Genomic DNA, 27,954 nt, shown 5'->3' with positions numbered 1-27,954 from the left:
GTCTATACGCAATTTCCGACTTAAGTGATCTAATTTCTTTTGGTCTTAATTTAGCACCTGATAAAGCCCGGAAGAAACTTCACTAGTTGCAATGCAGACACATTTGCTCATATTTACCAGTCCCTGCTACTGGGAAGGAATTGCAGAGGGATGTTCTAAGCCTCAAAGAAGTGTGAATAACAGAAAATGGTTTGTCTATCTAAAAGCCAGAGAAACGACGGACATTATGAATAGAAAATTTGTGAACCAAATTATTGCAAATAAGGGATAATGTAACGATGATGGAGTCACGAGCTTATGTCAACAGTGATTCATATTAATTCATTAGATTTTAATACTTTCTTGTGACACTGATTTGGTAGTGCATCGTTTTTAATGACAGGAATTTGTGGAATGTCACTTAAATGTATTTTAACAAGTAATTTTAAATAAATAAATTCATGTTTTGTAATTTCGTATTTTACTTTTGACACAACTTTATTTCATTTGTAAATTTTATTTGAATGTCGACAGTGAAATAACTGAATTTTCCAATTTGAAAATGCTAGGACTGTCGACTTCCAACAGGATCAGATTAAAATTGTTTGAACCCCAACTTCAACAGTCAAAGCAAATCCAAACTTTTCAAAATCACATAATGGAAATTTATTGAGGACAGGTTCAGGGGCGCAACTGGGCGCGCTAGGGGAGCTGTAGCCGCCTAATTATTATTTTTTTCTGAAAAACGAATATACAAAATACGCCAACAACTTACATGTACTAGCTTCGTAATAGCCGTAAATCTTAGTCCCCTGTGACGCTTCCTGTGGAGCGATTGAGCATCAAGAGCTCTTCGGGGGTACCCCCCCCCCGACAAATCCTTGGCGCGCCACATTGCAGGTTTCTTATAGCACCAGACCAGACCGTGCGCTCCGTATACATCGTCACTGTGAGACCATGAACACGGTGGCACTGAGTTCACTGCTCTTGCGCAAAATTTGCAAAACTGTAATTTGGGTTTTCCTGCAACCAATCGAATCCCTGCGTGCACCCACTCCACGCGTTTTCGTTTTCACGAAGTGAAACTTCTCTCAATTTCCAAAGTTGAAAGGTTTTAGGTACAGTTTTTCTGAACCCCAAAAGTAGGCTTGCTGGTTCGAGTAAATTCATGTGGAAACCCACCAACACAATTTTCTCTATTTGGTATACCGGCTCTATGCTTGCGTGTCAGTTTGAGAAAACCCAACAGAAGTCTCCTCGTCAGTGTTCACTGTGCGCGCGCACACCCAGGTGTCAGTTTGTAAATCCAGATTTATTACGCCGTTTTAACGAAATGTCCACACATTATACTACTAGGGCTTCAATTCCTGAAACCGATGACCCTCCATAAAAGGATAAGCTGGTGGTATGACGTCACATTACGACCCCTGCCGGCAGGTTGAAGTCACAAAGCTAATAAGATGACGGTGCATGCATCACCGCTAGTCATGATGGGTTGCCGAGGTAGGGAATAACTCAAGTGTCAGATTCTGTCTTGTTTTCTTTATTCCGACCAATAATGCGCGAGGTCTCGTGCTCAGCGCTCTTATTTTACAGCGCACCCACCTCGACTTCCACAGCTGGCCATGGAGCATTCAAGATGTTGCTGGACTGCATCTGAAGATAAGAGACACGGCCACACAGCCTGGAGGAAAGGCTAGGGTTGTTTGGTTTTTCAAGCCCATCTTTCCGCAGGATGATGAGACACAGCGGAAGTATTGGAATATCTTCGTCGGGACAAGGAGACAGCCGCTTTTGAAGTTGACATAGCAAGCAGTTTGCGTCGCTGTATCCAGTGAAAGGATTCTACGTTGGAAAGTGACACAATACCGGTACTTTCACTGGGCGAAACTTGACAGCCCGGAAGAGATCAGCGGACCCTTCGTCTTCGTGGATAAAGGAAATCAAATACGTCCTCTGCCATTTTGGCCAGAATTTCCTGTTTGAAAACAAAGCTACAAGAGTGTTCGTTTCGTTACTCGCTGACGTCGACCCGACATTCCTCCTGGAAATATCCCGGTCCCGCACACTCCAAGCGTTAGCTTCATGTTCATTAATCTGTCCGAATTGTCAACGCCGTCTGCTCCGGTCCTATATACGAAGGCGTTACCTGCAGCTGTCATCTTCCTCCGATTGGAAATAACGCACCCTCCTAGCCGAAGAAAAATTATGACTCCCTCTTGAGACGGGCAGCCTTTAAAGTCGGTGAGACAACGAATCTGGAAAGTCGTCCAATATGCTACTGTAACCAAATTAGTATAATTTTTGCAACATCAGTGTGAAAAATATTGGAATGTCTCTAATGTATTGTGGAGCATTTTTTTACACTGAAGGACCTAATATCGGTGCGTTTTATCCAATACACGCTATTTTCACGACTTTGATTTGAAGTAAACTGACGGCAATTGTCTTGATGAGGATGCGTTTCTTCTCCTATTGATTGGAACACAGAGTCGCACCCCCACCATCTCCGGAAAGAGCCTGACCACGACATGAGCCGCACTGGACACCAGGCGGAGACAGGGCTCCCCATCCGGCTACTGCGGGCCGTGGTGCCCCCAAGGCGACCCTGCTCCACCGTGGCTTGGCTGGTGTCCTTCACCAAGGCCTTAACGGCCCGGCTGCTGTTCGCCATCCACGGTATCGTGACGGTGTGGCGAGTGGCCAGCGTGCAGGGCAGCGCCGTGTACTACCTGATGGTCATGCCCGTGGCCCTCATGCCTGGGGAGATGATCTTCACCCTGCAGACCACGGCTGCCGGAGAATGGAAATGGTAAGGGGTGACCCTAGCGGTCTTCACTAATCAGAAGCCGATTTCGATATTCGCTGCTCCTTGGGATAATTTTGTTTTGGCAGAAAAAAAACGAAGAAAATGGTCTCATGAAATAAATTTATCCCCGGTATTACTCGATGCGACACAGACATACTTAGTCTAGTATCTTTAATGCTGTGGTGCAAATTTTGCACTTTACGAACGGAGGGTTCGCTGTCCCCCAATGCGCACGCCTTTGTGGACAAAGTTGGAGATAAAAAATGCTTTTAAAAACTTTCTCTCAACGTGAGAGGCAGATTCTGCTATTTCCGGTCTCCTGCCACCCAGTTAAAAAGATTTTAATGAAATTACAATTTCAGACAACCGTGGGACAAAAGCTCACATCTCACGTGAACGAAACTCCTTCAAAGTTCGTACAATATATTGTACGAACTTATTATTGCAATAATTGCCAAAACGTGGACAAAGTCATTAAGGTTCAACACCATAAAAGTACATGACAGTTCTTGGTAGAAGGAACGGGTGGGATTTCATTTCACTTTGTTTTTAGAATAGGCCAATCGATTTTGTAAATGTGTTGGCTTGAGCCTTAAATGTCATTGCTCTGTTCGGCTCAGTCTTTTTTTGGCGGCAAAAGGTAAAATCCGCCATTCCTCAGTCCAGAATGGAACGGCCATCTTTCAATGAACTAGACTCTCAACGAAAATGGTTGCAGAAAAATATTTCATTTCAAATGTCACTTCATAGTAATTATTATGAGGTTGATTATCATTATAAGCGTGAGGATTTTGAGCGTTAATTGATGGGTGTGAAGATGCTCCCGTCAGTTTTACTACAGTTATTGAAGGATATTTCTCCAGTTTGGAAATAGGTAAAATTTCCACTCGACAACCAGTAAAACGGGTGCCTTTCCAAACGACAGGAAAGATTACAAACTCTTGTTTTTTTTTCTTCTTGTGAAACGTCGAATCGGTCTGTGCCTGTAAACCACCAATGAGTCAGTGTTCTTCTGCAATTTTCCTGAGCTTTCTTTGTCACGAGTTTGAAGATAAGAAGGAATATTAAAAGATATATATTCCTTCCAGTGGTGGCGCAACGACTTGGGGTGGGGCCACGGGGACCCCCCGGTTTCGTTTGCCTCAATCTCCGTCCCCCACACACTGTTCATAAAGATTATCAGTATTGTCTTTGCTCCTCAGAATCAGAACTATAACTGAAGAAGCAGAGGGCGAAATGTTGACTGAATACAGACACACTGTAAACAAAAATTAGTCCATTTGACTTATTGAATAAAAGTTAGTCCAGCTCTATGTCTAAAATGGCCAATTTAAATTGGTCAGACAGGCCCAGGCCGATGACCACCATTCGTCAAAGATGAGTGGAACATTCGTCAAAGTTGACCAAAGGCAGTCACTGTTGACTACATAATTATTAGTCCTCTCTTGATTTAATAAGCCATCGAGACCCGACTTACCTATATTAGTCATTTTGAGCACAAAATGCCTAACTTTTGCTTACAGTGTAGTGTTCCCACAATAGTTTGTTATACGGCGGCTTCATTTCAAGCAGTCTGCCGTTAACTTCTTTAGCTTTTGAAAATCAGATGTTATCTTACCCCCCCCATTTTGTTTACGACCCACTCCCCCCCCAACAAAAATGTGATTTACTCTACGCCTGTGGATCCGCCTCCCAAATCTTCTCTGAGAGAAATGTTTTCAAAGTGAATTTTAAATGAAACTAAAACAAGATGACACCCACCATGCTGATGCATGGAGACTTTTGTCGCTGTTTCAGTAATGTGTTATGCCAGGACAAGTTCATACAGTTGAGATTCATTTAACAGAAAATTCTAACCCCCCATGCTGTATAGAATGCTTCGTTTACATAAACCTTCGTGCACAGTGCATAGCGTACAATAATCACATTAATTAAAAGCATCTTCAGCCGCGCACGTTTGTCTTCAAACTGACCTAATGGGCTGGAGATGACAGATCCGATAACGCAGCGTGTTTCAACGACCGCCAAACATTCCGCGAAAGGCACATAAGCATGTGCATCGTGATGGGCAAGTCCTGTGTTTTTTTATCACCGTAGCTCCGGTCCGCTGACAGAAAAAGAAAAAAACGCAGCGAAACAACGGCGGTGAGATTTCGCTTCGTGCTGACAGGGACGACTCGCTCAAGTGTGCTGTATGCTGGCTTCGGTGCCACGCAAAAAACATTAAAGGAGTTCCAAAATTTATATAACGGGTTTTGCCCTTACCCAACGTATATATTAATAAACACTGTATGCTCAGTGCTTGTCCGAGAGCTTGCGAAAAAAGTCACAAGCTTACTCGGGTGGGACTCGAACCCACGACCTCCTGCTTAGTTCCAAAATGTTATTGGTTTCATCTTTGGTTATCATGACCACTAAAAAACCCCGTGCGGTACTTGATAAAAACCGCTCAGCCACTCGAGTTACCGGTAACTTCACGATAGAATTATACACGGAGAAATACTTTGGAAATGTTAATGGCAATGGACTCTCCCGAGCGAATTTCCATTGAAGATTATTAATCCCTTCCCAAGGCTCCTAATTGTGCAGATACATAATTGCGGATTTTGTAATCGTCAATATCCCCCATCCAGCAAATCTTTAATTCCGCTTTAAATCTTGTAAGAGAAAGCCCAATCTGCTTAACGAGATGAAAGAGTTCAAGCATAAGAAAGGTTGACAACCGTACGTCGGTGAGAGGAGGGTTCTATTCTGGACAAGCCCCATGTGTGACGAAAACACTCTTGTACGGACAACTGCATGGAAATCCTCATCACGAGCTGTCAGAACACAACAAAGAATCGCCCAGTCTTGCGGCTAAACGAAATGAAAATCTGGACGACATCTCAGTGCTAAGATAGCAATGGTGAAAGAAAGAGAATAAACAGAAATACTAATCATTATTATTCAGACGGGACAGCGAATCCCTTGATGGGTGACTGATAAAACGTAGGGGGCAACGAACAGGGGCCGTGTCCATTCCATGCCCGCATAATTGAATTTTGCCGCCCAAGGGCCGATTACTGGGGTGTGTTTTTCGAAACCGACTTCGTATGCTCTTGCGTTCTTCCCGGGACAATGCCTTGCGCTCGGAGGGTGGATTTTGGTTTTCACGGTTTTAACAAGATTTCTTTAAAGATGCGCAAAAGATTCCGCACGTTTTCTTGGAACGAGTCCTATTTCATTCGCATTTGGGCCCAGTATGATACTGCTATTAGAAGTGATCATATCTTGAGTATTATGCATCGGTGAAGTACTCACATTGGCGCCCAGTATGCCAAGTATCAACTATTTCAAGAATTACCGGTGTGGAATGTGTCATTCCCGCCAATAAAGGGTGTGCTCTTTTGACGTCACAGCCGTATTTTTCCTACAAGCGGTTGCTAAAAATATGGTTGCCCGTCGGCAGAAAAATATAAAAATACTTCACAAAGTGTTAAAATCCCACGCAACTATCTGAATATCATGAAATAAGACACGTATTACTAAACACTAAATGAAAATACAACCCTATTCAAATTAATTGAAAAAAAATTCTATTTTGAACGAATTTGAGGTACAGTCGAAAACAAACCAAAAGGTGATATTTTTGCAAACTTTGGCCGCCCATACAAGTTGTAGGCAAAATGAGAGTGGTCTATATCCACATAGAATTCGTCTGGAATCTCGGGGTTCCCGTGCAACTGACTCACCTCCTTCCCCGTCCTTTACTCGGGACCCAATCCATATAGAAAAGGCAACCCTTTCGGCCATGCAGCCTTCTCCATCAAATTGACCAAAGCAGAAGTGCATGCCTTGAATCTGTTCCGAGGCACCTCCCTGTGGTGCATACCTAGACCTTCGGACAAGAGAAATGTCACGCTTATGGTGGCTTAACTTTTAATATTCCCGTGGATGTGCTGCTTGTTACTTCGACCCGAATCACCACCCAATCTTAGTAAGTCAGGATGAAAAACCCAGAGATGACGTCAGCCAAACAATTTCAAGGCTCTGTACGAATAGGGCCGTTTTCCACTACTCAACTTCGTCTCCGTCTCAGGCTTCGTTCCCAAAACCAATCCCTGATTGTGGGCCTGAAGCGTTTGAATTAAATTGGAATACTGTAATTTTTGGCTCTCTTGCATCTTATTTGATGTTTTGTGGCACTATTAGACTACTTTAATACTGCGCTTACAGCTTCAAAGTCAGCTAGTAAAAAACAGTTGAAGCCTGAGACGGAGCCGAAGTTGAGTATTGGAAAACGGCCCCGGTTTCATTCGCAATGATGACAGACGAGTGATAAGGTAGACTCGGATGGTATAACTCGCCACGTGGTCGTTTTGGTCATTAGGGACACGAAAATAAGTAACGGTACTTTAAAAACCACCATAGAATAAACAACATGATACAGTTTGAAATCACGCTTTTAGTCATCATTTGCAGCCCCCGGGACTATCAGTAAACCGAGAAAACAGTTGTGTAAGGCTTGCTTGATCGATAATCAGTCATATCGAAAGAATCGAGCACCGATGATGTAGCACAACAACCCACAGGGAACCTCCCTGGGAATGATTGTGACCGAGTACCGGGCAAAACTGGCGGCTTTAAATCACACTCGACCCGATAGAGGGTAGCTGCTGCAGCAACTACCATAGAGTGGTGTATAATTTCAAGCTGCAACCAAGTCGGACGCGGTATATGCCATCCCACTGTGGCTTGGCAAATGCCCTGTAGTGTAGTAGCAGGATAGACAAGGCAGAAAGCTTATGACGGTAACTTTTTTTTCATGTTGTAAGGAATTGAAAGCATGAGCCTTTAAAGCTAGAAATAGAACCGCTGGGCTTAAAATAATGGTGTTAAGTAAAAAAGAAAAATCCCTTTACCCGAACCAAATACTAGATACGCCGTTACCAAGTTGTACCTTTTTCCTCTATGGGATATAGTCGGGCGGGGGTGGGGTAGGGCTACGTTGGAATGTGCAAGCGCTTTGGGGCTCACACTGGTCGATATTGATCGATCGCACAAACAGCGAATTTGTCGACCTGTTTACCCGACTTCCTCTGCGCAGTTACAACAAATGAATAAATTTGGGGATCTGCTTTTCTGCAGTAACAATGAGACGTAAAAATGAAGGTTCCATGAGTGGGTTACAGCCGGAACCCCGGCCTTATGGCGAGGGGAGAGGAGGTCACCATTTAACACCTGATTATTAACCACTCTCTATTTTTCTTTTTAAAAGATAAGCAGAAAGCGCTTCCAAGGTTTAAAATGTCGCCCAGTTAGATCTAGTGGGAAATGCATTTACTGCAGTATCTCTGTTGATTTTATTTTTCTTTCACAGCTGCCAGAATAATGTTTTGAGAGTCGAAGAATTTTCCCTGTAGGCTCCGGGCAAGGACAACACATTAACTGTGTATTAGACTGTATTATTGCTGTTATAGTAAATGATAGTACATATATTTTCCATTTCTTTTTCGGTGAAATCAATTATGTATAAGCTGAATAAAACTTTGCTGTTAACAATCTGTATTTGTCACATTTAGTGGAATGTATGTGCACCGATTTATTTCTAAAAATAAAAAAGATCCCGAACATAAACCATTGGTGGTTTCTCGATCGAAATCTTTTAAAGGTTTAAGCAATAACAGGTCGTCCATTTTCTTAGTTGCACATCATTATACGTAACCGGTGAAACGTCATTTCGTTGGTGTCCGATTACAGGTTATGCCCGAGTGCCCTTCTCTACTTGGCCAGCGTGGTACCCGGATTGTGGATGCTACAGCTTGACTTGTACCAAAAGCGTATGGACTACAGGGATCACATGCACTGGAAGGAGTGTGCCATCAATATCAACTACAACCAGACGTTGTTCACAGAAATACAAGGGGTAAACGTTAAATAAAATAATGCTACTGCCTCATTTACTTTATAATGTTCTTAATCCTGTACCCAGATCTGATCGACCACAACTTAATCAAAAGCTGTCTCTTTGGGAATATGTTATTTGGTGATACCACAGTCGAAGAGTTTTCTGAATCTCGTGTGAGCTTTTGGTAGAAAACATACACACAACCCTTTGGGGGAAACATTCGACCAAGAACCCGTCTTCACGAACAGGACAATCCGGATATTGGAATCACCACCAAGCGTACATGCCGTCCCATGACCGAATCAAACACTCTTTGAATTTTTTTACCCCCATTTAGGTTTATCTATTATTAATCATTATCTCCGAATGGGAGCCGGAAGAAAGTTGCATAGTGGTGGTGCGGAATTTGTTGAGAGCTGATGTGAACAAATTAATCTGGGAAGCCGTGAAATGGACCTGGCTTCGGGGTCACACGTTCACATCTTCTTGGTTTCAAATCTGGGTCACCTTATTGACAAACTGAGTTCCCAGTGGAAAGCTTAGGTATAGGTACTAGCAATTTTGTGTCCTGACATCGAAAACCAAAACCACACAAAAATTGGTGAATATTTACAAGTGCCACCCGTTGCTTTTCTTCGGTATCATTTCAGCTAACAATTCCCGTTGTCCTTGCCGACGATGAATGGGCTTTGGCCCTCGAACAGATTCTCCTTTGCCTCCTCATCCTGGGCCGCTGGCTCCTCCCAAAGGGGTCACTGACCCGGGAGCAGCTGTCCCAGCTTCTGATGGTCTACATAGGCATGGCAGCCGACATCTTGGAGTTCTCCCTGGAGAATCTGCGGGAGGAGGCCGTGGTCTGCAACAAGCTTATCATCATGGTCATCCTTGCCCTGTGGAGCTGGAGCCTGATCCAGTTCGCCCTGGTGCTGACCTCGGTGGCCGGGCCCAAGATCCGGGTCTTCAACCGGCGGCGAGAGGCCTCCACCTCCTCCGAGCGGGGCGCCCGGGCCACCGTGGCCGAGCTGCAGGACCCGGAGACCCAGCACCACCATCGGCACGGCTGCTGCTCCTCGGAGATTTGGGCGCTCTGCATCTCCTTGATCATGCAGGACGGGCCCTACCTGACCATGCGGCTCTACCTCATCACCCACTTCCACATCATAAACCAGATGATGCTCTTCTTCACGCTCAAGAACATGATGATCTTCCTGCTGACCGTCTACAGGATATACGTGTTGCGGATGACCAACCGCCGTAAGAAGAAGCGGCTGCAGCAGGGGGTCAAGGTCCGAGTGGACCCGGGGGATGGGCTGATGAAGGCTGGGCAGGTGCCGCCTGTGGATCTGGAACCGGGGGACCAACACGAGGTCATCACGGAGAAGGAGATTAGCAAGCCTAAAGACAAGGAGGCACTGAAACAAAATGGATTCACGGAGCTGGACTCGGATCTGGAACTGACCCAGGTTGTGGCGCACGTGGAGGAGAGGATGCGAGGGAAACCCCATCTCAGGGGGGATGCCATCGAGGAAATAGAACTCTGAAGAGGAATAACTTAAAGTGGCTATTTTTATATATTGGGTTGTAAGCACCATGGTTTGTTGGCTTATGAAAAGTCCAAATTCGACTGATGATTGAAACGTAATGATGGAGATCATGAACTTGAAAACCTATAGTGAAAAAAATCACTTTGTCGCATGGGGGATGCTTACACATTCTACTGAATAACAGTTTCGGCAGTGTGAAAACAGAAAGCACTTCATAATACAGGATAAAAGGGAACATTAACATGATTGCCTTGTTGGTAACTTTATCAATTTAAAGAAGGATTTGGCCGAGAGGATTATGGGCAACGTTGAGTGATATGTCTACACGATTTTCTTAACGGGCCATTCTGCGACGATCGTGGCCCAATGAATGTCTAATCCGCCGTTTCAACACGAAAATGACAAATTTGGATCGGGTTGGAACAATCATTAAGCCCACAGACATGCACGTAAGGAATTAGCCTGGATGTATTTCACGATTGGCTAAAAAGGCAGGAGAAGGCACGGCAAAAGAACACATAGGCGAGACTGGGTCTAGTTTTTTGGTTTTTTTTTTTACAGTTGTTACAAGTTGATGCGATGCTTTCCTCCTCCAAACAAGACACCGAGGAAGCTGTTACCAAAAGCAGGAATGAAACGGACACTACATCCCCATATCGAAGTGAATGTTTTCAAATATCTAAACTATATCTGTTGAGAGATACGTATTTCATCACAGTCTGAACACTGGTGAAAAACACCCGTAGGTATATTGGTGTCGAACTTTGCCTATCCAAACCTGAGTACGTTACAGATTTTGGCTGTAGCTTTTATCATTATTAATAACAAATCTTCAATTTCTTTGTTTTATGGCCAACATCTTCAACTTCCACCCAGAGAAGAGAAAAATACCCATCTTGTTTGCTCTCCGATCTATCGTGCAAAATGTAAAATTTATGACAACTGCCCCCGGTGGCGATAAAGTTTTGCTCACGATTGTTATGAAAAGGGCTCGAAAACAAAATTATTCGTTGTCGTTTCAGACTGCGCTTAACGAGGGCCGAAAAAGCCAAAGTTATGACTACTTTGGCGGCGTATGTACGTTTTGATCTGATGGTAAGTCAGGAATAGGGATCGAGGCTTTCGCCGTGATGCCAGAAATAGTTACAATTTTAGAATTCTCCTACTGCTGAATGCTGAGTTTACCGGAATATTGACGGAATTCCTTGCAAGGACATCGGGTATTTTCCTGAACCATGGCAATAACTGGCGGTGATTTAGTAGTCGCCAACCAGAATAAGGATTTGAAGCTCACCCGTCCTTCATCGAACAATCACAGATGAGGTATTTAAGAGACGAATTCTTCTTATGATAACTTTGGATAATGTTAGATTTGTTAAAATAACTGCTTATAAATACCACCCTTCTCCAATGGTTTGAGCAGCTACCTGGGGAAATTAACGAATGACTGGTTTCGCAGTGAATTCACAGTTATTTATAGGTCGTTCTTAAATGGGACCGTGGACTGCTTCACCAGTCGCTCCTGTTTTCCACATCATGAATAACAAAAATCCATGACCTGCTTGTCATCCGGTCCGGATGCAGTGGAAATGTCAAAAAGCGTTTGTGACAACAAACACAATACACAGGAACGTGATGAAAAGTACAAATGGACAAAGTTAGAAAAATATACTAGGTAATATTTGAAACAGTCAACACTGTTTCTGCTTTTTACGTTCATTGTAGGTTTTCCTTGGTTGGAACTAGAATTTACCTTTTACAGTATTAGAAAACAAGCAACCGTTTAATGTGCAGTATTCTAGATATGCAATATCTTCTCAGGTTTTAAAGCGAAAAAAAAATTAAAATAAGTGCTATAGAAATAGACATTTTAGACACAAAGCCGAATGTGCCATAATCTACAAGCAAATAAACATTTTAAGTAGACTGATGGAATTTGGGTTTTGAATTTTCGCGACGTAATAAATATATTTCTTATAATCGGTAGGACCTAGGCTAAATGTGCAAATGTGTTCTTTAAGACACCGATCGATATTATCATTTGATTTGATCAATAATGCTATGTATTATTAAAACTAGCGTGGAAAATTATAAAACATCTGTTAACTTCCAGCAAAAAGGTTTTATTAAACCAGAATATATCAGGTTTGTGCTTTGACAGTGTTGGTTCAACATACAAACCAAAGAAAACAACTGTGTTGAGGCACACTTCAAAGACCCAGACCGAATGCAATAATTATAGTTTAATGCATTAATGTATAAAGACAGCGTGTGGGCAGTAGTTGCGACGGGTTTGTATTGACTGGTGCCTTGGCGGATCCAAGGTGAGGGGCCAATACGTTGCAACGGGGGCCATCCACCCGTAAAAAGTGAAGGCAATTTTGCGTTCTTGAAATATATTGAGAGAAAGGTGATTTATGGGACTATTTCTTTTTTTCCTTCCCACAGCTTAGAAATCCCGAAAAATGTAGCCTCACCCCTCACAAAAGCAATAAAATGTCACCCAAAGAAAGTCCCAAATCTTTTGACCCGTTTCCGATAAAATTTGCCCCCCCCCACAAATGCGGTTCTGGATCTACCCTTGAACTGGCGTGAATTAACTCCCAAGGAATGTTTACCATTTTTGCTGATTAAATCTGATATATATATATATATGTGTTAAAATTTAATCTTCAAAGTAATCATTGTCATCTACAATCTGTGATTCCCTTTCTGCCTTCTTTATAGGTTTACTTTGAATCACAAAAGGGAGGTGAAAATAACAGATATTAGGAGATTGTAGCGTTTTATACTTGTTTGATATGAAGGAAATGATTTAACACAGACTTCTACAGTCTGGATCTACAGAGTCAACAGAAATGATTACATGTTGAGTTTGCTGTGCTAGATCACAATTCGGAATGATGAACACGACATCATCTATTTAGAAAAGTGCCATCATCGTACTGTATATACGTCAACTTGGCTTAAGTAATGACAATTCAGATGTTGCTGTGAATCTCAGAAATAATACAAAATGGCGTCTGCATGTTGAACAAAAAATCCAATTTTTATTTTTAAAAGGTATACTAACAGAAGTACAGATGTAAGAAACCGTTTTCAGGTATCGGTGGGGTGTACATGTGTACAAGAGGATCTAGGAAAAACATTTTTTTCGAAGCGGTTCCATAAGGCCTCATGCATAATTCAAACTATAATCTCTATGAAACTTCACCTGATAGGTGGCCTAATGACGTTATCTTCCCTTTATCAGATTTTGGCGGAACCGTAATCGAGTTACTCCCAATTGCTTCGCACGCCACTTTTGCATAATTCCGGGTGAAACTGAAGGCTGCGATTTGGCCTGGGACACCCCGACCGCATCAAAGGGCCACAAAATGGCCAGTATGGAATCTGCTCCCAGCTGGAATTATCTGGCCCCGTGGGAGCAAAAATATGTACACATATTAGGCTAAAGGTAGATAGCGCAGTAAGGACAAATTAGTCGTAGAACATGTAGTTCGGAGTATGGGTAAGAGGGACAAACCGTACCACAAAGGGGAAGGTCATTCATGTCTCGTCGAAAATGTATTGCCGATCAAAATGTACCGCTGATTGATCCATCTACATGAAAAACTAAATATGTAGTGGGTGGGCACGATATGAGCCATTACGACCGTTCTAGGGAACCCCGTTGCATGGTAAAGTCCATTTTAAAGCCTCTTTGTTCCGGTGACTCTTTAACGTTTACCGGTAATTTAATATACTTATTACTAAATGTGTAAATAGTTACACAAGGTTGTAGAAACTGGAAAAGGGTTTTTTGAAATGTAAGACATGACCTATGGAGGCACTGCAGGGCGATGTCTGGAAGTTTACCTTGACAAAATGTCAGCGATACTGTTAGCTTCCAGCACAAAAAAAAATCACGAGGGGTTGAGTGACTGCAAATACCCCCCCGAGGCCGACTCGAACGAGCGCTCTGCTCGATATGATGTCACAAACAAAAAGTGTACATGTAAACTGTCTTAGGCCTACATGTATACGTCTTACAAAAACCAATAGCTGGCTTACACTCCATCGCTACTTTTACCCATCGTAATTCATTCACCGGGGTAGTTGATACTAACCGTATTTGCCCGACTGATTCTGATCATAATTTGTTTCCCGCCATTTCGGTGAAAGCTTTAAATCATAGCCGGGGAACTCGAGACAGGCATCATGTACATTAACTGATTGAGTGATTGTGACTGGGTGAGACGGAGTGAAGAGCGCTGCCATGTTGATTAAAGACAAACGGGAACTGGGAATGGCAGCCGTGCTTTGAAACACATTCTGCGTTGTTGAATTTATTTAGATTATTTTTTTCAAATAAAAGATAAGATCATAAAATTGATTTTACCTCAATAATGCGATGAATAGAAACGTGTATTATTTTTTCTAAGGGATTTAATAAGATGTTGAAATCAACATCTGCAATATCAAAGACCTTCAACAAGGATTAGATTTTGAAAAGAAATGTGTGGATATTTTTTGGGTAAACAGGAACTGATGCAATAATCAGACTTGGACGAGTTAACTCCTTCAATAAAATTAATTCTTTTTAAGAGGGCAGGCATAGAGCCGACGCTGCTGGACGCGAAACAGCCGGGAAATTCATGATGGCGACTAGAACTCCCCTCCATTTAAAATGGTCCAGCAAGGCCCGTGTTCTTAAACGTTCCTGGAAATGTTGCCACTTCAATATTTTCACGATTTTATTTTGGAAAATGACCAATAGGATCACGATTTTTAGGAGTGTGCTAACGGACATTGTGAAGAAACATCTGTGTGGTAGAATTATATACCGGTATATGATTCGGTTTTGCGGAGTGATGCTTCGATTGAATGCTCCGTGAATTTGAACCAGTGTAAATTTAAAGATATACTTTGTGGTTTCTTTAAAAAAAATTAATATTGCCCTCCTGAGACTGGAACTTATCTTATTATCTGGGATTGGTAGGTTTTGTTGCCACGGGCACATATTTCTGTATGAACTAGATCACGCTGTGTTACTGTATATTTCCCCGCATCAAGGCAGTCGCGTGAATACTGATATTTCAAGATATGGGTTTGCTAAAGATGTCAGTGAAAGCCAGCTTACTTGAAAGCCATGGATCTGTATGACGACAGACACTGGATTAATGCATCTTGCCTTGCAATGGCAGGAAAATATGAAAGAAAATAAAAACGCCTACAAATTATGAATGATTTTCAATGCGTGATGTGATGATTTTTGTGTTATCACAGTCAGAAGTCGTACTTAATAAACTCATCCTCGTTCTCCGATAATCAGTGTTAATCGCTAATGTATTTTTCGAGCATATTGTGGCTTCTGTGTGTTGTTTTTCTCCTACTGTTTTTGGTTTGGATCCACTAAAGGAAATATGCAGTGGGCATTCAGCTCAACTTGTCTTCGTGCACATTATACAACAAGATTTAGATAATTCTTTTCATTAAAAGAGACTAGTTTTTCCGCTCGAAGAAAATCCTTTCATCAGTAAAGTTTTTGGAGGGTGCCATTTTAATGCTGTCACACAATCTACTTAACATGATGACCAAGTACATGTATAAATTAGAACTTACTTATAAAAGTACGATATATTTGTTCACAGAGCTATAGAGCAACTGTTGTTGGGCCTGGGATGACATCACCCTTTAGCTTATGAATATGGAAACTATTAGCACAACAAAAATGTTGGAGTTTCTCATTTTTAATGCCACAAAAGAGAGTAACTTGGCAAGAAAGGTTTTCTACACGTATTTAAATCATCACAGCAATCCTATTTAATTTCTCCTTTAATTATTTGCAAGATCTGAGTGAGATTTCCGCTCTTCATTACACCACTGAGGTTCGGCACCGTTGCGGCAGGACGACGAGGCGACCGTACAATTGGCGGTCAAATCGGTACAACGAAGGTGTGTCGACCGGACTCTACATTGCACGAACGCTGACCGTATAGGCTTCCAGGCGGTCAATTTTTTCATAATTCTCAGGGTAAATTTTTTTCTCCGTTTACCCTAGAGAGTAGAAACTAAAAAGGTGTACCGGTAAATAAAAGCTGGTGATTTCTGTGCTTGGCACAACATCATTAGATTTAAATATTTTTGAATATTATGGCGTCAGTTTCATGAAAACGACGTACGGAATGCAAACTTTGACCAAGGGTATCTGGGCGAGGTGCGTAGCCGAAACAATAGTTGGCCACAGAGGTTGTAGTATGTTCTTCCGTCCCTTATATTTTTCAGTAGAATAAATCCAGAAGGATGGGGCACTTGTAGACTCAAATTGGCTGGAGAACTAAAATTAAAAAGCCAAAATCGGGATAGGAAAAGGGTTCATAAAATGCCAAATCTGGGTGGTAAAAAAAGATGACAAAACTGCCTTACCAATGTCTTCCTAGCCAAATTTTGTAAAACGGAGTCTAAACCATGCGGACGTGTAATTTTTGTAACTCACAAACACCACTCAGCCAAATACATGTAGCTTTTACACCTTGCACGTTATTTGGGTAGTTTTCCAGGCCTCGGTTTTCAGAATTTTAAAAGCTCAGGCATAAATTGAGGGCGCTATTTCCAATGTCTTTGTACAATGTATATCCATAGGCGTTCCCGAAGCCCGGACTTTTAGGGTACACAAGTTATGATTTGGCGAATGCAGTACCCGTGAATGCATCTTTGTTTCCGATGTACATGTAACTCTTTGTTCAATTTTCATTTCGCCATTTGAAGAGCATTTCAGGGCCTTGCGGACTTTTGTGCGCATGTAACTTTGCATATTCATGATAAAGTGTAATGTAATTCCAAGAAGCAACCTCACGTCACAGTTATTTCAGCCGCCAAGTAACGAGTATCAGATACATAATTCCATTACTGCACGGGATATGTTAGAAGCCTTCTTTTATTTTGAATTGGAGAACAGACAGGCGGACAACTGGATTTAGGGGCTTCAAGCAAATTGCCGATCTAAGAATAAAAGCCCTTTTTATACATGTTGCCACGTGTTATGTCTAAAATGAGATTACGGGCAGCCAAACGGAGACAACGGCAAAGGTAAGGCATGCTGATTGTTACAGCCTCTGCCTCACAAAAACAGAATCATACAGAAACAAGCAACAATCCAAAGAATGAAAGAAAGAGAACGCCAACAAACCTCAAAGGTTTAGTTCAAGAAAACCCTAACACACCGGCTGGAAATGTGTCCAGTAAAGGATTTATTCTTTGAAATAAAATAATCCATAGAGAATGTTTCTCAACAAGAATTCGGAGTGAATTCATGACATTCGGGTAACAATGGTAAAACTGTTACTTCCACAATGAAATAAATAAAGACATAGTACTTTCCATAGCATTAAAATTGGAGCATAAACCCCTAACATACAAAACAAAGCAAATAATGAAGTGCGACCCATCAGCATAATACTGTAAATAACTTATGATAACGAGAGGTTGACGATAAAAGAAGCCTAATTGTAATAATAATGTTACAAGTCAACAAAAGTCATCAGATGTCTGGTCAGGCATCGAGTCACCAGCTAAAAACCGTTCCTGTCCATTCTTTGACACTTTTAATCTTATCCCCTGTGACCTGGCCTTTGATTTGCCAGGTGACTGAATGGCTTTACACAACCCTGAGCAGGGCCAAAAACAAGCACACTAAAAATGGTATAAAATAAGAGGGGCTGGAGCATTGTTTTTGAATTGTCGCTGACTGTCCAAACTTGGTAATGAATGGAGCACAATAAACAGAGCTCAATACAAGGAAGTGGCCGACCCTGATACATGTACATTCATTTTTGTGCGACACACTTAGAACCTACATGTACATGTACACACTCTAATTCCTCTGGCATCACTAGAGTATAAAATCACCGTCAAATTCTCAATCATGGGTCAGCATATATGAAATTAGCAGCAGAAAAATAAAATTGTTACAATTGTGAAATAATTTCTGGTGTGTGATCTGGTCTTTCCTGTGCATATCTCTTACATGACGAGAACATTTGGCAGTAAAATCTCAAGCATACTTTAATTTAATACACACTTGAGTGTCAGTGCTCTGTGCATGGGTGCTTGGGTGCATTTCTCCTAAGTACTGACGCGAATCAGTTGTGCGTATCCAGTCAAAATTCGGCAGTGTTTTCCTGCTTTTCGTTCACATAGCACCATCTGAAATGTCAGTAAAATATTTCATTATGTAAAAAGCACTGTGTCTACTCCGGAGGAATCAGCAAAAACTTGGCCTGCAGTGAGAAGTGATCCGATGACAAGGCGTGATTGGGGAGCCCTCCCATGTCCGTGGCCTCCTGATCCGTCAGGAGGCTCAGGTACTCGAGGAGCTTCAACTCTCCGGCATAGGTCACGGGAGGGCTGGGCATTTCTGGCAGCATGCCGCCCAGCTTGGGCGGGGCGCTGGAGTAAAAGATATAGTCCACGGTGCAGTTGGTGCGGCTGTGGTTGGTGGTGACCTCCCGGGGTTGGCTGCCGTGGCTGTGGACCGATGCAAGCTGGAAGGGGTGGTGGATGCTCTCCGAGAAGCGTTTCTCCCAGTCTTGGGGCTCGTTGGCAGCATCCGACGGTTCTGGAAGGGCCAAATTATGTTGGTACCATAAAGACTAACTGCCAGTGGTGAAACTAAGGGTGGAGGGCCCCTCCTCAAGGCTGTAGCTGGCAGTGATAAACGCATCTACATGTACCTACTGGCCGCCAAAGGAACATAGATTTTGCCTGGCGGTAACCAAGTACATGTAACTTAAACATGGCCACCAAGGCCCACTCTCATGTGGTTATAGCTTGCAGTGAGTTACTATCACCACCCACACCTTGCAAAACCTGTTAAAGGCTGCTAGTCCTGGAGACTCTGAATCATCCTGTCGGACTGAGGCTGAGAGACAGATGGAACCAAGCCACTTTTACTTTAAACAGGGCTTGAATTTAGCCGTGTCCGCACTTGACATTTTTTGTTTGAGCTTATGGTAAAATGAAAAACAGTAAAACATGATCACTGTCTGCACTTGGAATTTGACGTGAGAACATTTTACCAAGACCACGGGAGAAGTAACCAAACTGTCAGTGCGATGACTCATGAGGGCACTGTGCGTGATCTTTCTGCATTTGTTTCCATCCTTGGATACAAACTTCCAACTGGTTCAATAATGATTTCTGCCTCGATTGAGACCAAATGAATGCACTGTAAATTCTTGCCAGATGCCACACCGCAGTGAAACGTGCAACACCCATGCGTACATGTAGTTTTCCTGTGTGCAGCATGCCACTGTGCTCTGGCCGGATGTACACTCTAATGAGCCACTTTCCATGCTTTTGCCGACTTGCGCTGTCCGGGCAGAAGTTGGCCAGTAAAAGTAATCGCGTGGCCCGGTAAAAGTAAGTGATAGAAATACTTCCCAGGATGTCCGCACTGGACGTAAAAATGGGAAAAGTGACCATCGTCTTGGTATTAGTTAGACCCGAAAACGTCCAGTGCGGACAGGGCTTTAGATGTTCTTGGAGAATTTAAATATGAAGGCTGGACGACTGGTGTTCAACACAGAGGGAATTTCGGAGTATCTGGGAAGTTTCCCAGCAAACTGACTGGAGAGTGGGGGTTAAAACCTTTACGTAGCGACACAAGAAAACTGTTTACAGAGACAACTAAAATCCTTCGCCTGGATGGTACATATGTTTACACTAGTAACTTCCGAAAGTAATATACCCATTTTTGTTTATGTGGGTACTTTCCTACAGTGCTCAGTGGACCGTGGGTCCCTATTGGCTCCACGTGGAAGTGTACTTGTAAAGAAATGTGAAATCCTCAGAATCTAGGCCAATTGCTAACTCCCAGTAGCAATTTATGATCATAAATATTCCCCCGATGTGAGATAAAGAGCCGTCATAAGAAAGTCCAAACTCCATATGTGAGGAAAAACAGTAAACTTCTTTCATTTTTAACAAATACGGACTCAAAAGTTTAAAGGTCTTTTTCTTCCTACTTGACTTTTTGGATAGTCAATAAATGCAAATTGCACACAGCCATGACTAGCCACTTGACTGAATGTCAGATTAACTGCAACAAACAGCGCTGGAGAGGAGGGTTTTACATGCATTTTCCTACCCAATACCAGCAAATCATTTTGCCAGCCTCACAATTGTCGTTTATGTAAATAAACTTAGATGTTCTCTTACCTGTGCATTGCTTTTGCTTGTCTTGATCACTGTTCTCTCTATTCCTCAATCGTTCCTTCACAACGCTCCTAAACTGGCAGGCATCTGTCACCCCAACATCGTAGGGCCACAGGGGCCAGTTCAAGGGGTCAAAGGACCTTCGGCTTGACCCCTGACCTGAGACCAAGACCTTCTGAAGGCCCACGTAGTCCAGCCTCCGGTTCCGGATGAAGTTGTAGAGGGGCGAGTGGGGCAGGCTGTTGAAGTCCCCACACAGGATGATCGGGTGGTAGAGGGGTGTCGGCTGGGGTGCGGAGGGGGGCTGGCAGGGGGACACAGTGGCCGCTGCCAGTCGGTCAATCTCGGCCAGCAGCATCCCCAGTTGGGCCAGCTTGATGTCACCCCGCTTGGGGTTGTAGAGCAGGTGAGTGGTGGCTACGCACAGCTTGGGGGGCTGGCCCCGGGCCTGTGAGGATCCCTTGGCACGCAGGAGCGCCACGAGGCCCACGTTGTCGCGATCCAGCAGCTTGATGTTGGAGCGGTAGAACCGGACTTTCTTGCAGTCCTCCAGCTCAAACTTATCCCTCTTGTAGAAGATGGCGCAGCCGTCATGCTTGTCTCCTGTTCGTTTCTGATATAGGGATGCATAGCCTGCAAGAGAGTGTGTATATTCACAACTGGCTATCACATTGAGAAACACAAAACCAGCATGGCAACAAACAGAAGGTCAAATACAAGTTGGATAGAGACTAGACGGCTTACGAGAGAGCATTAAATACGATATGGTAGACCAAGAAAAGAATGAGTTTTTAGGTAACAAGGCTTCACTGCTTCCACAAAAAGGCATATTACTCCGTGTCTACTACTAAGCACTAGACTAGATCCTTAACGTCCACAACTCAATTGACTGGATACAGTGGCTTTTGTACAATTTGCAAGACAGAGGTGACACTGGATATCTCTAATGGAAGGGAGGGGCACTGGAAATATAAGGAAAGTAGAATAATCATTGTTCTTGATGTGGGGAAAAAAGGAAATGATGATGAAATTGTTTTGAAAAGTGCAGTGTACATTGAAAGAAGAGGGTGAAAAATGCCGGCTACTGTTGATGGATCGCTCAGTGCAAAATGACACGTCAATTCTTTTGGTTAAAATTATCTTGACTGGGCAAGACAAACCATTTGTACAGGGTAAGGAAGGAGACAATCTACACGTGGAAGTTCACTGTTTATAAAATCAAAATGATTTGAATATTTGCATTTATAACACCTCACCCACAGATTCTGTATTTTGATTTGCTGAAAGTGTGTCCTGTGACGCTTGCTGGTTTTACTATTTTTATACCATTGCTTCAAAAAGACTATACCATGCAGCCTCATTCTGAAAAAAAACTATACCCATAGCAACCAAAGAACTATATCCGTAGCAACGAAAGCATAGGCGTGTATTTTGGCTCATAGCGAACAACATTCGTTAATGAATGTATTCAAATGTTGCTGTTCTGCTTGGAATTCTTGAATTAAATTTGATGAATGTAAATTCCAGTTTGGTGTTTCATTATTGATTTTTAGCTTAACTTTTGCAGAATCTGTGGGGAGGTGTTATAAAACAAATACTGACTGCTTTATCTCGCGGTACAGTAAAACTAGCCTCCCTTGGTGATCCATGGAGCATTCTATTTTCCCTCGGCTTTGCCTCGGGGAAATAGAATGCTCCACGCATCACCTCCAGAGGCCAGGTTTACTGTACCACTCGAAGCAGTCAATATTTGTATAATATGTCACTCCAATATTGTGCACTATCAAGACCATTTTTTTATAGAGTGAAACCAAAGTCCATGACCAGATGCATTTTTCATCTTTTGAAAATACTCGAGATACTTATTAGAACTTAGCAACAAATTGAAGTCCCCCGGTTTTGTCCAAATCTAGGAGGCAGTTACTGAACAGATTACCAAAACTTGCTTTCTACTTACAGTGGCTGGAAAAGCTTACCAAGTTTCTCTAACTCTGGTCCGAAAAAATGACGGAAGTGGCTGAGCTGTACTTCCTGCAGACACATTATCTGACATTGGAGAAGAAGATGCAACAATTTAGGAAATGGGCAATCACTAAAAATATGCTGTGCGTAAAAGTCAAAGGGAGACACAAAATGCTGCAATTTCAAAACAGAACAATCAAACCTCTCCAATTTTCCTTGTCCCAACTTGCTAAGAGAGTTTGACAAAAAGTACAAGTTCCATGTACATGTATGTGCGCATTATCACACGCTGAATAAAAGGCAGGCTGCTCTGTACATGTGAATGTGCACATAGTTTGGCAGGCTATCCAAGTCACTGAGAATCTTTAATGTGGACTTCATCCAGAAACTGTAAGTTTGGCTCAATATGGTCTGCGAGTTACATCGAGTTGAAGACACATCATGTGGATGCAGTGGTGGTTTGAGTACAGGAGTGGTACATGTATAGCACATATGCACGGTCAACCAATTTTACAACTGAATGTGCACAGGTTGCGACTGAATGTGTACAAAGGCCAAGTTGAGTGTCTTGTGAATTTTCAAATGAGCTCTTAACCCTGACTACCCCAAACCTGCTATACTCCAACAGCAGGTTTTGTACCGCACCTGATGAATATCTTGTTGAATTTTATGAGACTTGGGATGAAAGGCCCAGGGAGATGGTGTTGGATTCCGTGTGAGTTGGGACACACACGGGTCACTGTGTGCAGTGTCTAGCCTGCTGTACCAATTGTTGGACTATGCTTGACTTTGTCAGGTTTGGTACTGATCAGTTGCAAGTCATCCTATACTGCATAGACCCATCCATACCATATCACTCAAACTCCAACGGGCTCATTCTGTTGGATTTTATCAGGTTTGGTACAGTGAGGTCCTGCATGTACAAGTACATAGACAAGTACATGCACCTGTTGGATTTTGTGAAGTTCAGTGTGCTTTCTAGTGCAGGAGCCTAGGGGTTAGGGTTAAGGCAGCACTGGGTGTACAGAGCTCATGAAATTATGTCAGTGATGGGCAAATCCCCCAAATCAATGCCGGTTTAGCCTTCACAGCACCAAAAACAAGTACAGAACATAGATTATGGTCGACTCCAAGGCCATTTGCCAAATGAGATCGAAAGAAATACATGTAAATAATTTAGGGAGGATGGCATACATCAGCTTCGGCCTGTTGAAGCTCTCTCAGCAGGTTTTCCTTGCGGTAGTCCCACCTCAGGATCTCCTCTGGACAGCTGTCGTAGAGGTAGTCGTTGCTCTCAATCAAGCACTGGGCCAAGACATTGTAGCACAGCAGTGACACCTCGGTGCCCGATGGCCAAAGGTAACGGCTCTCTCCAGCTGGGGTCAACTTCCACCTCCGCTTGAACTTGGACATGTCAGGTCTCTTTCCTTCAGCTGTAACCCCTGGCATACGAGATGGGAAAATCTCGAGAATGAACATTACACACAGACCCTGAACCATCCAACCTTCTTCACTGGAGGATTTTACAAAATTGAGGAAGAACTCAGACAACATGATTTACCCAGGACTTGAATGACTTTGGAGGAATTTTGGAGAGATTTAGAGAAGGCATTGAAATTTGTGGAAAAAAGTACCATGGAGTAATTCCCATGCTGAAGCAGTTATTTGTCATTCTGTTTATATCAAGTTCATTATTATTTGCAGTGATTCGAATAGAGAACGAATATTACCTGAGGGAAGTTCATCTCCACTTCTTATGGTTAGCATCTCAACTTTCTCATCGCTAGTCTCTTGTCGGGTCAGTGACAACTTCTCCTGGTCATTTGAGGTCCCTGGACTAATCTCCGAGCGTAGCTTCTTTGACTCAGCAGAGCTAATGTTCAATGTTCTCTTGGACTGCGACTGATCACTTGGAGATCTAGTCTGGACACTTGCATTGATATTAGCAGATGATGATGATGATGTATTGCTCGCGGCTGGGGAGGGAAAGCTGGTGTGATAGGAGCGGGTGATGGCAGTCGGAGGATGGGGGAACCAGGCTGTGGGCCTTCCAGGGTGGAGACTCTCAGAGCCCTGGGGGTTTGGTGAAGGGGCACGCTGGGTGACTTCTTGCTGGGCCTGATGGAATGATGAATGGGGTAGACCCACCTCCTGCCCATGCTGACCGGTTGCCGCTCCATCTGGTTGCCTTCCTGGCAAACTAGAGCAGCCCCTCGGGGGAGGAAAGCAGTTTGGGTAGATCTCTTTCGCCTTCTCCTTTGCAGGTCGTCCACCGCTGGTCTCCTCCATCCTGAGCAACCCCGACAACTGTTCCAGGAGAGACAATTGCCGAGTTCTGCGGGCAGACTCGAATGCAAATCTGCCAGGGTTGAACATTCACGCTGCCTTGATGCAATGAGCTGCTGATGGTCACTCTGCCTTAATCAATACAGCTGGTCTTCTCGAAGATGAATCTTTAAACATATACTGAAACCAGAAAGAGAGATCACTCAAATCAAACACAAAATAAAATAATGCTAGTCCTAATTACAGTCAAACTTCTTTAATAAGAGCACTGTTAATACAAGATTTTGCTTATTACATGGACACTTTTAGGTCCTGATCCTTTTGTTAGTCATTGTTTTCATTCCTGATAATACAAGGTTCCTGTTATAACAAAGTAAATTGCCAAGTCCAAAGGACCTCTTATTAACGAGGTTCGACTGTACCACCTCATAAGCAATTGGAATAAGGTCACTTTTTGAGTTAATTTTTGGGTCTACATTGATCACTGAGATTTGACAGATCAGTTAGGGCTGTGCCGAATATCCGGATATTCGATCAAGTATTCAAATATTTTTTTCTAAATTCAACTATTCGAATGCAAAATTCATGAAAACAAAGGGAGGATTTTTTGTTTTAAACATGTTAAATGAGAAAAACTGCACTGTGGAGGCTTGTTTCAAGCAGATTCAAATGAAAAGCGACAGAAATCTTACGATTCAAAAAGTAAATTATTCATCAAAAATTTTAAAGACCAAGAAGTAATGCATGTCTCTAACTTTTGCTTACTCGAGGTTGGAGATACATGTACTCCTAGACGTGAGAAGCTATTATAGTGATTGTAATGTACAATTGTGTACATTATTGCAACTGATTTTGTATATGGATTGTTTGTCAACAATCTGCCCATTGGTACGACCAAATAGTCGGATTTTTGATCGAATTGAAGGTTGAACATTCGAACCATGAATTATTTAAATTGACTCAGCCCTTATTTCATTTTTTTTTCATTTAATTACTAATTTCTTCTTCACATCAAGAGTGAATTAACCCTAACTCCCTAGGGTGCGTGCAAAATCATATCAAAATTGAAGGATTCAGGAATGTTAGGGTTGTAATGGGTCCAAAGTTTGATACATGTATCTGGAAAAAATGACGACTAATACCAAGCATGAACACAGTTACAAGTAATGCTAACTGTCAGTCAGCTGAAATGATGGGGTATTCATGTGCCAAGATGCACAAAATCATTGCACAACCAAATCAAAATCATTTTTCAGTACAAGTCAACGAGACAGTGAGATACAGCAGACATATACACTTTTGGAGAAATACCACAAAATATCCAAAAGACAAAAAAACCCTGTCATGAGACTTAGGGCCGGGCTTTCTACATGTACTTGAGAAATACACCAATTTTCAGACATGGCTAATGCCACTGGTGAGCACTCTTGGGGTACTATTGGGACACTCTGGGGTACTATTGGGGTACTAGTAGGGCACTATTGGGGCTCTATTGGGGTATGCGACAGAAGCACATCTGCCAATGGAAAAAGTACACGTACAATGTATTAAGTACATGGTAGCAAATATTATACATGTCTATGCCAAAAGGTTCATGAAGAATTCACGGTCATTTTCAAGGGAACTTCATTGTAAACCCTCAGTATTTTCGTTTACAATGTACATAATGTCACGCTAGCTAAGCAGGTGCTTGCATGCTGCAGTGGTGGCCGAACTCAGGGAAGCCTTGTGGTCAAGTGGTGCTCAGACGTCTTTTGATCTGACCCTAATGTGACTTTACAATCACATTTAACTTCCAAAATACAAGTTAATATCTAGGTACATGTATGTGGACTCATCGACATTAGGCACTACTGGTCGATAAGTGCAATTGCTCAATCTTTGCACAATCTGTCGAGTTTATCAGGTTTAAATTACTGCATCGTGTGCCAATCACCAACCACCTTTTGCTCTAACTTGTGGTGGTGGAAGATTGTTTGAAAAATGGAAGTGAACATGGCAAAGTGGTCGATTTCATACAGGGTCGACTGATAGCACACTGAGATCACAGGATCATGCTGATCACACTCAACATACTGTACATGTATATGTACATTATATGTTAGGGGCAATCGGCCAATCAGCACAATCACACAATCGCGTTGTGCTATACTGCACTATACTATACTGCATGAAATCGTTTTTCACGCTTTTGAAACAATCTTCCACAACCATCAGGTAGAAAGAAGAGGTGTTTAAGTTGATGGCAGAATCATCAGTGTTGTTCAGCAAGAACGAGAGATTGCACACAGACAGATAGATCACACAGATCGACCGCTCCTGCTTTCATATATTATACAATTTACATCATACAAGGAAAGACTGCCGTTAACCGACAACATTTGTTGCCCCTAGTGCACAAACCTACCGGTACGAGACTTGCTTCAGAAATTTCTTTGCTAAATTTCACTTTTTAGGACATGTTACCACTTTCTGACGACTTCAAATAAGTGCTGTCTCTGTATGGAAGTGCTGCCATACACTAGCCTACGGACATAATAGAAAAAAACCGTTTTCAACACGAGAATGTATCGATACGTGTACCATGTGTCCTCCTACGTAGACCTGTACTGTACACACTTCAAATACTAGTCTTCACCGTGGCATCACCATCTCGTTCAGTTTCGGCAACAAATCTACGAATGGTAAAAGCACAATTGGCGGAGCTATTTAATAGTGTGCTTGATATCTGTGCCCAATGTACAATATTACCTTTAGTGCAACGAATGAACTGGCGTTTTCAAAGAAATCTCTACCTGCAGCGGAAAAATAAGCGGATATTCTCAGAGGCTGGCCTCACGTACGTACGACGCGTACGTACTACAGCTGTGTGCATGACAAGCCACAGCGCTAGTAGTACACCGCCCTCTGTCGTATTGATGAATCTATTAAACATAGACTTGAACAAGTCCTGTCAATGGTTGAAAAAAACAAGCATTTATAATAATTATGTAAACGGAATGGAGCCTTTATTATTATTATTGTTTTAAATTCTGGTAATTACACCAAGTATTTCTCAACTGATCGCCCTAGGGACTATAGCTTGCATGCCTGAAGAAACCTGTAGAGAGAAAACAATAAGACATTCTCAAGTTCATAGGCCACAATACCATGTTCTAAAAGCTGATGACGTGTGGTCGCGTCGGCTTGGGCAATTTTTGGCTCCGTCTAATACTCAGTGATGGAGTCGAGTACTTTTTGAGAACCAAGTTCTCTACCAAATATTTAACTAGTTAGGAGGGAACAAAGCT

At 42.6% G+C, this 27,954-nt stretch overlaps 2 protein-coding genes across 5 annotated transcripts; one reads left to right on the top strand and one right to left on the bottom strand.

The window, feature by feature from the left end:
* Positions 1-12: 12 nt before the first annotated feature.
* LOC110988381 (transmembrane protein 26-like) lies at positions 13-15,518 on the top strand. The gene is made up of 4 exons (XM_022251823.2): positions 13-2,223; positions 2,470-2,791; positions 8,528-8,693; positions 9,326-15,518. The coding sequence occupies exons 2-4, from the start codon at positions 2,511-2,513 to the stop codon at positions 10,214-10,216; spliced, it is 1,338 nt and encodes a 445-aa protein (XP_022107515.1). The 5' UTR covers positions 13-2,223; positions 2,470-2,510; the 3' UTR covers positions 10,217-15,518.
* A 1,880-nt stretch (positions 15,519-17,398) lies between these two features.
* On the bottom strand, positions 17,399-27,543 carry angel2 (angel homolog 2). 4 transcript variants are annotated; one of them, XM_022251819.2, is made up of 7 exons: positions 27,416-27,543; positions 27,072-27,190; positions 24,109-24,844; positions 23,573-23,820; positions 22,393-22,462; positions 20,420-21,049; positions 17,399-18,818 (listed from the first exon to the last, which is right to left on the bottom strand). In XM_022251819.2, the coding sequence occupies exons 3-7, from the start codon at positions 24,752-24,754 to the stop codon at positions 18,451-18,453; spliced, it is 1,962 nt and encodes a 653-aa protein (XP_022107511.2). In that variant the 5' UTR covers positions 24,755-24,844; positions 27,072-27,190; positions 27,416-27,543; the 3' UTR covers positions 17,399-18,450. The 4 variants fall into 4 exon arrangements, with proteins under 4 accessions (XP_022107511.2, XP_022107512.2, XP_022107513.2 ...); XM_022251820.2 differs by lacking the exon at positions 27,072-27,190 and adding an exon at positions 27,248-27,339 and having other exon boundaries at positions 27,460-27,529; XM_022251821.2 differs by having other exon boundaries at positions 27,460-27,478.
* Between the last annotated feature and the right edge of the window lie 411 nt (positions 27,544-27,954).

The sequence above is a fragment of the Acanthaster planci genome, linkage group LG01 (assembly GCF_054643075.1).
Source record: "Acanthaster planci isolate LZ-2023a linkage group LG01, COTS_SCS, whole genome shotgun sequence".
Lineage (NCBI taxonomy): Eukaryota > Metazoa > Echinodermata > Asteroidea > Valvatida > Acanthasteridae > Acanthaster > Acanthaster planci.
The sequence above is the reverse complement of the archived record's forward strand: the minus strand, read 5'-3'. Positions and strand labels throughout refer to the sequence as shown.